This window comes from Zootoca vivipara, chromosome 16 (genome assembly GCF_963506605.1).
Source record: "Zootoca vivipara chromosome 16, rZooViv1.1, whole genome shotgun sequence".
Classification (NCBI taxonomy): Eukaryota; Metazoa; Chordata; class Lepidosauria; order Squamata; family Lacertidae; genus Zootoca; species Zootoca vivipara.
This window is the reverse complement of record NC_083291.1, coordinates 11,669,786-11,681,895: the sequence shown is the minus strand read 5'-3', so window position 1 is coordinate 11,681,895 and position 12,110 is coordinate 11,669,786. Positions and strand designations below refer to the sequence as shown.

Sequence of the window (12,110 nt, the reverse complement as noted above, 5' to 3'; positions counted from 1 at the left end):
AAAATAAGACATCCTCTGAAAATAAGCCATAGTGGGGGGGGGGTTTGAGGAAAAATAAATATTAGATGGTACTTATTTTTTGGAGAAACACGGTATACACACACACACACACACACACACACACACACCTCACCATTGGGTACGGGACGCGGGTGGTGCTGCGGGTTAAACCACAAAGCCTAGGGCTTGCCGGTCGGAAGGTCGGTGGTTCAAATCCGGTCGGAAGGTCGGTGGTTCAAATCCCCGCGACGGGGTGAGCTCCCATTGCTTGGCCCCAGCTCCTGCCAACCTAGCAGTTCGAAAGCACGTCAAAGTGCAAGTAGATAAATAGCGGGAAGGTAAATGGTGTTTCCATGTGCTGCTCTGGTTCGCCAGAAGCGGCTTTGTCATGCTGGCCACATGACCTGGAAGCTGTACACCGGCTCCCTCAGCCAATAACGTGAGATGAGCGCCGCAACCCCAGAGTCAGTCACGACTTGACCTAATAGTCAGGGGTCCCTTTACCTTTATGCCATGGGGTAATTATGTAAATCACTTCTGCATTGCAAAACATTTTTTCGAGACAAACCAAAATGAGGCAAAGGGGAAACGTCTGAAATATGCTGCCTCCTTTTTAAACAAAGCCTATTTTTTAAACAGGTGTTTGATTGCCATTTTCTTCCCAATGAAGTCAAGTACACTCACAATGGATGCCCAATTCTCAATGAAGACTTAGTCATGCTGAGGTTATACAGGTAAGCAGCATTGGGGTCATGTCTCAGGGGGTATTTCTTAGGAAAGAACAAGCATGTTTCTACCATTCACCTAATATTAAAAGGTAATGCTAAGTGAATTATCTCTTTTGAGTTTTCTTTTATAATGCGTCACAAAGAAAATTAAAAATCCGAGGTGCCCATTGGTTGCAAAACCAAATGCATTAAACATAATAAGTACGTTCATCCTATTCTGTTGCTGTACAGTTTTGACTGTTGTGATTGATGGCCGTTGTTGAGATTTATTTTTTCCATTTATTTTTGGCCGGTTGATTGTTTGGTTTTTTATTGACTCCCCACCCCCTAGCAATCAAAAGCATCCAAACTTCAAACAGTTGCCCTATGTTTCTTGATTTATTTTCATTTATTTTATTACAATTGTATCCTTCTTTTCTTCCATCGTCCAAGGCTGCATCCATGTGGTTTCTAGACAATCACCCCCACCCAGGCACTGACTTACCACATACAGATCTGCTTAGCTTCAGAAAGATGGTGACCTTGAGATCACACCCTTACAATTTAAGAAACTGCAGCATTGCCTTAACTGACATTTTAAAATACATGCACACACAATTTCACAGTTACAGGTAGGTAGCCGTGTTGGTCTGAGTCGAAACAAAATAAAGAAATTCCTTCAGTAGCACCTTAAAGACTAAGTTTTTATTTTGGTATGAGCTTTCGTGTGCATGCACACTTCATCAGATACACTGAAACACAATTTCACAGTCACCCTTCCATACTTTACTTCTGCCCAATTAAAATATACCAAATGCCGTCGATTCCAAAATGTGCCCAACTCTTTTGCTTCCTAAAATTTGACTGTCTTTTTGCTTGCCCTTTGCAGATTTACGGAAACCGAGACATTTACCGAAATGGTTCCCTTCCTTGTAAAGTTACTTGAACCAGATTGTAATATTATCAAGATGAGCTCGAGTGCCCTGCAGGTCCCTGATTTTCATGGCCTGTCCAATGTCATTAACAAGAACGTAATTACTTTAGACTACAACAGGAAAAGAAATTTGGATTGTACCATAAGCCTGATGTCTTTAGAAACTTTCCTACCAGCCCATGGGCAACTTGTCAGAGGATCAGCAAAAGAAGAACCACCTCGTGGAGATCAGCCTCACAGTTTCCCTCCCACAACCGGTATGTACAGTCTTTTCTCTGCACCTGTTATATCATCACAAATATCTTCATTTAGTGACGAGGTTGTACAGGGGCACCAACTTGCCTCTACATTTGGGCGTCACATGACATGACATATCATGGAACATCATGGGAGGAGGAGCCACCAGCCATTAAAACTGAACGGCCGCCATGTTTGGCTCTGCCCCAGCTCTTTCCAATGTCCTGACATCATGCATACAACATTGGCTCCCCCAAGCGCCCTTGTAAGCTTCTGCATCTGCCCAATAGAATGATGTGCCTTAACATGATGCCTAAAAAATAATAAGAGTGGACATCAGGCAAGTATCCTCAGTGGGCTTATCTGGGAGTGCATTCCATGAACAAAGAGGTACTCAACCTGACTCGCACAGAACATAAAGAAGAAGAGGAGGAGGAGGAGGAGGAGGAGGAGGAGGAGGAGGAGGAGGAGGAGGAGGAGGACTTGATATCCCACTTTATCACTACCTGAAGGAGTCTCAAAGCGGCTAACATTCTCCTTTCCCTTCCTCCCCCACAACAAACACTCTGTTAGGTGAGTAGGGCTGAGAGACTTCAGAGAAGTGTGACTAGGTCACCCAGCAGCTGGATGTGGAGGAGCGGGGACGTGAACCCAGTTCACCAGAATACGAATCCACCGCTTTTAACCACTACACCATACTGGCTCATAGCCCCCTCATAACCCCTCATAGCCCCCTCATTCCTTCCCATAGGTATTTCAGTGGTGAACTGTTCCTAGCTTCTGGTTTCTGGTTTGCATCTTCTGTCTATGTTTCTGTTGAGAGAGAAAAAACCCACTGTGATTTCCTTTGGGCCATTAGGACATAGGAGAGGTGGAAAGTGTCCATCTGGGAGCTGTGTTTCAGGCCTGAAGACCATACAGAACATTAAAGTGAGCTGTGAAGATTTTCTCCTGATGGGCCTAAGATACCAGCATTTGGACCCTCCTTCACCCAACATTGATTACATTCCCATCAGGCTGGATCTCACAGACAGCAGAAGCAAGACCATCTACAAGGTAAAGGCCTTATAGGAAGGAACTTTGGCATAAACAGATGCAGGCTTAGGTGAAGCCAGCCTTCGCCAACCTGGTGCCCTCCAGATGTTTTGGACTACAAGTCCCATCAGCCTCAGACATGCCGGCTGGGACTGATGGGAATTACAGTCCAAAACACTTGGATGGCACCACTGGGTTAGGCTGCCAGAAGAGTATTCAGCCATAATTAGACGCTTACTTTGTCACCTGCTAATTTGTTGCTTCTTTCTTGTTCCGCAGTCTGAGCATGCTTGGCTTCCCGTCCACATTGGAGGTGCGTTTCCTAACCAGCCGCCCCAAGCTGCCTTCATGGCTATGCAAATCCTAGAAGCAGACCAGTTCATTCTGAGCCTCTTGTCAACAACCATACTGGATGCCGAAGACAGTGAAACAGCCAAATCCCTGCTTGTCTTCAACATCACCAAACCACCCCGGGAAGGCTACATCACTCATCTGCAAGACCACACGAGGCCCATCTCATCCTTCACATGGAACAGCCTCAATGATATGCTTATTGCTTATCAGCCACCAAACAGCAGCCACACAGAGAGGAGAAATTATGAGGTAACCAAAGCGATGCCCTTTCTTTGCATCAGTGAAGTCCACAAGTCCCATTAACATATTACATAAACTTGAGTACTTGGGAATTTATATATATATTAGTTTAATGAAGGCTCTCACAAGATTTCAAAGCATTTATTGAGATAGACTTTTTAAAAAACATACACAGTTTCTTGATAACTTCCCATTCCTACTGCCCTGATGTTTGTTTTTATTCCTTTTTATTAGCTGTTTAATAATACACATATTTTTATTATCTTAACCCCGCTACCATCAAATATTTCAGTAATCTATTGCTTATACCATAGGCAAACTCAGCCCTCCAGATGTTTTGAGACTACAATTCCCATCATCCATGCCCACTGGTCCTGTTAGCTAGGAATGATGGGAACTGTAGTCCCAAAACATCTGGAGGGCCGAATTTGCCTTTGCCTAGCTTATACAGTCAAACCTCGGTTCCCTAACACCTCTGTCTTGGAACGTTTCGACTCTCAAAGGCCAAAAACCTGGAAGTAAATGCTCTGGTTTTCGAACGTTTTTCGGAAAGCGAATGTCCGACGCAGCTTCCGCTTAAGTGCAGGAAGCTCTTGCAGCCAATCGGAAGCTGTGCCTTGGTTGGCGAACATTTCGGAAGGTGAAAGGTTTGACTGTATATCAAATCCTGCCTGCATCTTCATATATTGGTGATTATTGGATAGATCAGTGGTCTCCATTACTCCTCAAAAACTTTGTCATTGTCCTCTTTATGTCATTATGTTCCATCAGTTTCATAAGCCATTCCTCCTTCGTTGGCAATCCTTTCTCTTTCCACTTCTGTTGTCGCATAGGGTACTTGGGAATTTCTTTGCTGAGTAGGTAAAGGTAAAGGACCCCTGGACAGTTAAGTCCTGTCAAAGGCGACTATGGGGTTGCGGCGCTCATCTCGCTTTCAGGCCAAAGGAGCCGACATTTGTCCCCAGACAGCTTTACAGGTCATGTGGCCAGCATAACTAAACCACTTCTGATGCAATGGAACACCGTGATGACCAGAGCACATGGAAACGCCATTTACCTTCCCACCGCAGCGGTACCTACCGTGTTTCTCATATTATAAGACATGTCTTATATTTATTTTTTCCTCAAAAAAACACACTATGGCTTATTTTCAGGGGATGTCTTATATTTTTCCTCCTCCTCCTCCTGCCATGGCCGGTATTGCTGCTGTGCCTATCACTATGTCTTATTTTCGGGGTATGGCTTATATTCCTTGAATGCTTAAAAATCCTGCTATGGCTTATTTTATGGGTATGTCTTAAAATATGAGAAACAGGGTATTTATCTACTTGCACTGGCGTGCTTTTGAACTGCAAAGTTGGAAGAAGCTGGGACAGAGTGACGGGAGCTCACCCCTTCGTGTGGCACAATGACTGGAATGTTGGGCTATGATCTGGGAGAACGGGGTTTGAATCCTCTCTTGGCTGCGTAGGTCACTTTTGCCCAGTAGCCATCTCTTAGCCTAACCTACCTCGCAGCAGAAGGAGAACCATGCTGAGTATCATTGCCCAGAAACAGATAAGTGACTTCCAATCATGGTGGTGGCAGTTAGGTAATTTTGGACTCTGGACTTAATAGCCTTGTTAGATCCCCTTTCTATAGACTGCAATGGGTGTTACTTCATTTCAGAACAGGGGGCTCCTGTTCAGTGGGATTCTGGACTTTTGACCCATTCTCTGGTTACATCACAGCACTTTCCAACAGAGTCATTTCACACATTGTATAACAGGTCATCAAATGCTAAGTTGTCAAATCATGAGGAATCTGGCGACCTGCATGCACATGTGAAGCAACATGACATCTCAGTGTGTCACTAAAGTTTGCTTAACTGCCTTGGTTAATTTGTCAGAAACATGAGGGCTATTTGCTACTTAATAAACATGAAAACCACATTCCCTATAAATTCCCAAGTCACTAAAAATTTGGATCACAGCATTTTAAAGTTATATAGTTGCTTTATGATCATTATTATTATTATTACCAATGTTTTTCATCCAATGTTGTCATTTAATCCTTTCAGGAAATCTGTCATGTTCTGTTGCGTGCTGTGTAAGGAACGGTTGATGTTGAGAGGCGATAAATGGGAGAACTTATACATTTTAATAACATTAGAAAAGAATTACAAGTATTTGATATGCATAAATGCTTACGAGAGCTTAAACAGAAAATATAAATGACACCTATGATTGGATCTTGTCATCTCTTTAAATTTTAGCAAATAGTGATGGCAGTGAATATGGTTGGAACCGAGACATCAGTGCCCTTTCTTTAGTGAAAATGTATCCCATAAGCTGCTATTCAGCCTATTTTTATCTATTACCTTATTTTTTCTGGTTTGGTTTTTTTTCTTTTAAAAAATGGTAAAAAGGGGGGTGATTTCTATTCTTTTAAAGAATCCTCGGCATTTTCATTTTAGTTGCATAAATACCATGGAAGTATAATTAGTGCTCCCTCTTGTGGAAGTTAAAATTAATGTCTCACGTGTGAAACATTTTTTAAAGAATTAAATTGTACAAACTGACTACAGGGAACAGCATTTTTTTTTTTATAAAAAGGGGGGGGGATATGGGAGATTATAGAGGAAAATGTTCTGGTTCCATTTAGCACTCTAAACCTCTCTGTGGTTGTTTTCCTATGTTATTGTGAGCTCAAAATCTTGAGATTTCTCTAGTTCAGGGGGTGGTAAACAATTGTGCCCTCCAGATGTTGTTAGACACCAGATCCCATTAACCCCAGACAGCATCCCCAATGGTCAGGGATGGCGGTAGCGACAGCCCAGCAACATTTGTAGGACCACAGGTTCTCCACTCTGCAATAGTCTCCTACTTGACAGCTTCTGTTTTACCTTCCAGACAATCTTTAGAAAATGCTATTTCCATTTTTGTGTAACAGGTGGAGTTTGAAGTTCACGATTTGTACTTTGAAAGAAGTTCACCAATCACTATCCATATCTCTGTTAGAACGGCACACACAAATGCTCCTCGGGTCTCATGGAATACCGGTGAGAATTTGTATTTTGCAAGGTAGTTTTCTTTAAAAGACAGGATGCGGCTGCAGAGGTCAAATGCAACAAACCAATATTCTTTCCGTAGGTTCTTTAGCCTTCTTAAATGAGAAGCTGCACAAGAATATGCTATTTTGTAAGAAAGGTAGCTGCAGAAATTGTTCCTGAGTTTCTTTCTGTCGTGGACTCGTAGAATTGTAGAGTTGGAAGGGACCCTGAGGATCATCTAATCCAACCCCTGCAATGCAGGAACATGCAGCTGTCCCATAAGGAATTAAACCTGCAACCTTGGGGTTATTAGCACCACATTCTAATCCGCTGAGCTAACCAGGCTCAATGTGACACTAGCTTTGTGCTGCCTCCTAGGAAGATCCAATAGAGGTTCAGGATGTCAACTCATATCTGGATTATGTGTCCCTTGTTGAATCAAAATGAACATGTGATCTGAAAGCCATTTCACACCCTCCATCATTTCTCTCATGAAAATAGGGATGTCCTATTACAGGCATGTCCAACAGGTAGATCGTGACATCTGTGGTAGAAGCATAGCTGCCAAGTTATCCCTTTTTTACAGGGATTTTCCCTTATGCTGAATAGGCTTCCTCGCGAGAAAAGTGAAAACTTGGCAGCTATGGGTAGAAGCTGAACAACTGTGGCTCCCTACCTCCTCCCTGAAAAAAACTCAACAACTTTGACCCGAACCCCCCCAAAAATGGACCTTCCTAAAAAAAGCTCAGCAACTTTGATCTGAATCCCCCCAAAAAGTTTTTTTAACTCTGTGAGTAGATTGCAATCTCTTGGGAATTGGCCACCCATGTCCTATTCCATTATTATTATTATTATTATTATTATTATCATCATCATCATTATTATTATTACCCAATCCATCTGACTGGGTTGCCCCAGCCACTTTAAGCAGCTTACAACATATATAAAAACATAATAAAACATTAAACATTAAAAAGCTTCCCCATACAGGGCTGCCTTCAGATGGCTCAGGGGTCAGATAACTCCATATCATCCAACCTTTCTCTGGTGAAAATAGGGATGTTCTGAGGAAAAGTGGGACATTTCGGGATCAAATCAGAAACCAGAATGGCTTCTGTAAATCTGGGACTTTGCCTGGAAAATAGGAACAATCGGAGGGTCTGCCATTGTCCCCAGTGAAGTTTCTTGAAGGGGTCAGTGCTAAATGAGGCTTCAAAGAGTTCCCTCCAGAGCTCTATATGGATGAAATTAATTCCTTTCTATAACAGACGCCAACCACTTGCATGGGTAAACCATATGGTTGTTTGAATGTGGTTTACTCAAAGGTCCCATGCAAGTGGTTGGTGTCTGTTATAGAAAGGAATTAACCATTAGTGCTGGGTTGCACTTATTGTTCTTACTGTTCTGCATAAATTACAGGTTCAGGGTTTCTGTTCTAGGTCTTGATCTTCTGGAAGGACAGTCTCGCCCTATAACTTGGGAGCAGTTTCAGATTGTAGACAATGACGACATCGGTGGTGTTCGCATAGTCACTGTTGATGGTCTACAGCATGGACAGCTCACTCTAAGAGGTATTGTGTCCTCCCTGATGTCTGTATACAGATGTTACTATTTGGTCAGTGCAGTTCATGCAACAATTCACCTTTTCAGCTGCCATGACAATGAGGACTTGAGGAGGAAGCCACTACTGGGCTCATGACAAGACTAGGGTAGCCATATTTCAAACAGTGAAAATTCAGGCAGAAAAGTTGTTGAGCTTGGATCCTGGATATTTGAGCGATTTCTGCCTGGACACTGATTTCTGCCGACTGCAGTATTCTGGATATGTCCAGGAAATTCCAGATGTATCGCAACCCTAGACAAGACAGCACTTGTGAGAACTATACAGCACCCTGGCAAGGCATGGTTTCTGACAAATGCCTTTGTATGACTTCAGCACAGCTGTAAGTCTAGTACTAGCCCCACATGAACTTACTAAAGACACATCCATGTATTTCTTAAACCTTTGGACCCTAAAGGTTAGGGGGAGAACTATAGCTTCGTGGTAGAGCACATATTTTTGCACGCAGAAGGTTCCGAGCGCAGTCCCTGGTATCTCAGTTTTAAAGAATTAGCTAGCCACTGATGGGAAAGACTCCAAGTTGTATCCAACTAAGTACTACTCAGAATAGACCCATTGAAATTAATAGTCCTAAATTGTGCACATTAAGTTCAATGGTTCCACTCTGAGTATGACTAACATTGGACACAACCCTCTGCTTGATGCTAGGAATAGAGGAGAAATGTGTTTGGTCTGCATTTCAAAGTAAACAAACCTAATTTGCAGGTCCCAGATTTAGAGGCAGATTGGAATGCAGCTGTCATTCTGATTTATGTGTGTTTATGAATTTCCAATGCAGTTTTTTAAACAACAACCAACAACAACAACAACAACAACAACAACATAAAACAAAACTAAAACTAAAAAACAATTACTTTATGGGGGGATGTATTGAAAATTGTAAAACAAACAAACAAACAAACAAACAAAACCCATGTATTTTAGGGAACAAATATCTATAAAATGAAAAATGTGCACAATTTAAATGCACATTTTTCATGTACTTAAAAAAAAATGCCCACCCAAAAAGGGATAGAATGTCAAATTGCACCCCATGTTATTTGTATTAAAAATTGTGGGAAATTGTTTGGTGCATTTTAATTGCCACCTGTTGCAAAATTATTATTCTGCAATTTTAATTGTGGATAACTCATTAACTCTTCCAAATAATGTGCTCTTGTGACATGTCAGTGTGGAAGCCTATATGCTGCTGCATTCATAGGGAGTTTGGATACTATTGCAATATGTTCTCCTTTGCTTCACTAACATCCCAGAGAAAAATGATGTTGTGTCTGTCACTCAATGAACCAGCATTGATCCAGTAAGCCAGTTCTGATGTTTGTAGTGAAGGAATCGTATTCATTCAATGAATGCTGGAAGCATCTCTTCTATGCAACAAGATTGTTTTCTGCAATTAATGAGGAGGGATGATCACCAATGATGACCTCAATGAGTGAATTTGTGCAGGGCTGAAATCCTTTATGATTTCCTGCTCTTGACCCTCCAATTCCTACCTCTTATTAACTTAATCATTTCTATTCATAACCTTCACACCTTCTAAAATAGTATTGCCTTTTTAAAAAGTATATACAGTACCCATTATGAATCATGTTCCTGCTGTTGTCTGACAGGAGGAAAGGGATTCATGTTCACGGTCTCAGATCTTAAGGATGGTCTTGTCCGTTACCATCACGATGACAGTGATTCCACAAAGGACTATATTGTCTTCAGGATCTTTGATAACCAACACAGCAGTCGCCACAGATTTCCAATCAACATTCTACCTAAAGATGACAGCCCCCCATTTCTCATCAGTAATGTTGAAATAGAAGTGCATGAGGGACAGACAATTCTGATCCAAGGCTCAATGCTTCAAGCCTCCGACATGGACTCTAGCGATGACTACATACTCTTCAATATAACCAAACCATCACAGGCAGGAGAAATCATGAAGATACCTGGACCAGACCTAATTGGTAATATGTTAGACAAGCTGGAGAGGGGAGAACATCTTTCTTTCTGATTATTTTGTGTGTATGTGTGTGTTGTCTATGTCTTGCTTTCAGATATAATCCCATATCCCTCTTTAACACTTGAGATTTCAACTGTTTGCCAGTCCTTAGTAAACAGGCTGTGAGTTTCGGCTTTGGTTTGGTTCTGCAAGGTAAGCCCCACCCTGCATAATCGATCACAAGATGTGGTGCGCACATCTTAATGGCAATGCCCATACATTTGGGGGCACCCTGCATAATGAATTTGTTTAAGGTGAGACTCTAGTCCAGGCAGGGCCGTCTTTACCCGGGGGTGCAAGGGGTGCGGGGCACTCAGGCGCCAAATTATGTGGGATGCCAACCGGTCCCTCTCGATCGGTGGCAGTGAAAAGCAATGGAGTGAAAGTCCCCGCCCCCTCCTCCGTCGCTCTGTTACTCCGTAGCGTCAAATATTCCCAACGAGTCAGGAAACAAAAGCAGTTTTTCCCGCTGCATTGTTGTTACAGGTGAGCAATCTCCCCCCCCCCAAAAAAAAAGCTCAACTGAGTTTTGTCTCCCCCCCCAAAAAAAAGGTCAACAACTTTGGCTTCTCCCTCCCCAAAAAAGGTCAATAGAAGTTAATTTGGGGGTGACTAAACTAAATTTGGGGGCGCTGGGCGGATCTTTGACCCCTGGTGGCACATATGCTAAAGACGGCCCTGCGTCCAGGGATTGAGAGCCATTTCAAGTTTAAGGAACTCATTCCGTTCTGGGCAGCATTCTTGCCCGTGGGAGGCAGTGCAGCAAATGTAACTGTTACCTTCTCACAAATCCCTTCTATCTCGCATCCAGGCAAGCTAGACCAGGGGTCCCCAAACTACGGCCCCCGGGCCGGATGCGGCCCAATCGGCCTTCCAATCCGGCCCGCGACGACCCCCGCCGCCCGCTGCCGCTGCCCGCTCTCACGGCGCGCGGCGCAGCGACGATCTAAAAAATCGGCAAAAAATTGCCGAAAATCCTTTGTGCGCATGCGTATGGGCCTCTCCCGACCCGGAAGAGGTCATTTCTGGTGCACTTCCGGGTCGGGGGAGGCCCATACGCATGCGCACAAGCGATTTTTGGTGATTTTTTTCCCGCCCGTGTGCGTGTGCGCATGCGCACAGGCGCGCACTCCCCCGCCCTCCGGCCCACTGCGCGCGCACTCCCCTGCCCTCCGGCCCACCGCGCAGTCGGCGCGGCGGGCACCGGCCCGCCGCGCGGTAAGTCTGGGGACCCCTGAGCTAGACGCTATTGTCCTTTGTCTAATAATCCCTAGCCAATGAAGAAAACCAAAGTGCACACCTCAATCATGGCCAAGAAAGTTGATAGACTGCTACTGATTTGCTTTGAGTTTGGTTGGTAAAACAGCACAGCAAACGTTTTCTCATAATTTTTTATTTCTCAGGAGAAATTTCCTTTATTTGCTTTTCATAAAAAAAGGACTTGGGCAGCCAAGGGTATTTTCATGGTCCAAATATCCCTGTCAGCTTTAAGGGAGAAGGTAATGTCAGACATGTTAAATGGAAGATAATTGAGGCCTAAGGTTAAACACAGAATCTGTGGCAGAGAGTTTGACCATTGTTTTTTTATTATTATAAAGAGTCATATTCTTCTCCATAGTGGAGGTATCAATAAAATAGTTGGGGTTTTTTATTTTAGAAAAATCACAAAGCCTTCACAGGGGCACCATTATGGCGTTAAATACAAGGCCCTAATTCTAATAGGTCTAAAATATATTTTCTTCTGTGATTCACCAGGCTATCCTGTCACTAAATTTCTTCAGAAAGATCTATTCAATGGGATCATTTACTACCATCACTTAGGAGGAGAAATATTTGAAGATTCCATTGAATTTGTTCTGTGTGACTGCAATGATCCTCCCAATCTTTCAGAAACTCAGGTATGTCATTGGGGGATATATTGTAAGGCCATTGGGAGAACACAATGACACCTGTGTTTTATG

At 43.1% G+C, this 12,110-nt stretch overlaps 1 protein-coding gene across 6 annotated transcripts in view; it reads left to right on the top strand.

Annotated features, from left to right (window-relative positions):
• FREM1 (FRAS1 related extracellular matrix 1) overlaps positions 1–12,110 on the top strand; it is an 89,889-nt gene that overhangs the window by 15,837 nt on the left and 61,942 nt on the right. For all 6 annotated transcript variants that reach the window (XM_035140801.2, XM_060269023.1, XM_035140804.2 and 3 more), the window contains 8 exons: positions 640–734; positions 1,597–1,898; positions 2,738–2,934; positions 3,193–3,516; positions 6,439–6,547; positions 7,978–8,109; positions 9,770–10,114; positions 11,905–12,047. In XM_035140801.2, the coding sequence (XP_034996692.2) occupies positions 640–734; positions 1,597–1,898; positions 2,738–2,934; positions 3,193–3,516; positions 6,439–6,547; positions 7,978–8,109; positions 9,770–10,114; positions 11,905–12,047 (1,647 nt within the window). The remainder of the gene's footprint in view (positions 1–639; positions 735–1,596; positions 1,899–2,737; positions 2,935–3,192; positions 3,517–6,438; positions 6,548–7,977; positions 8,110–9,769; positions 10,115–11,904; positions 12,048–12,110) is intronic.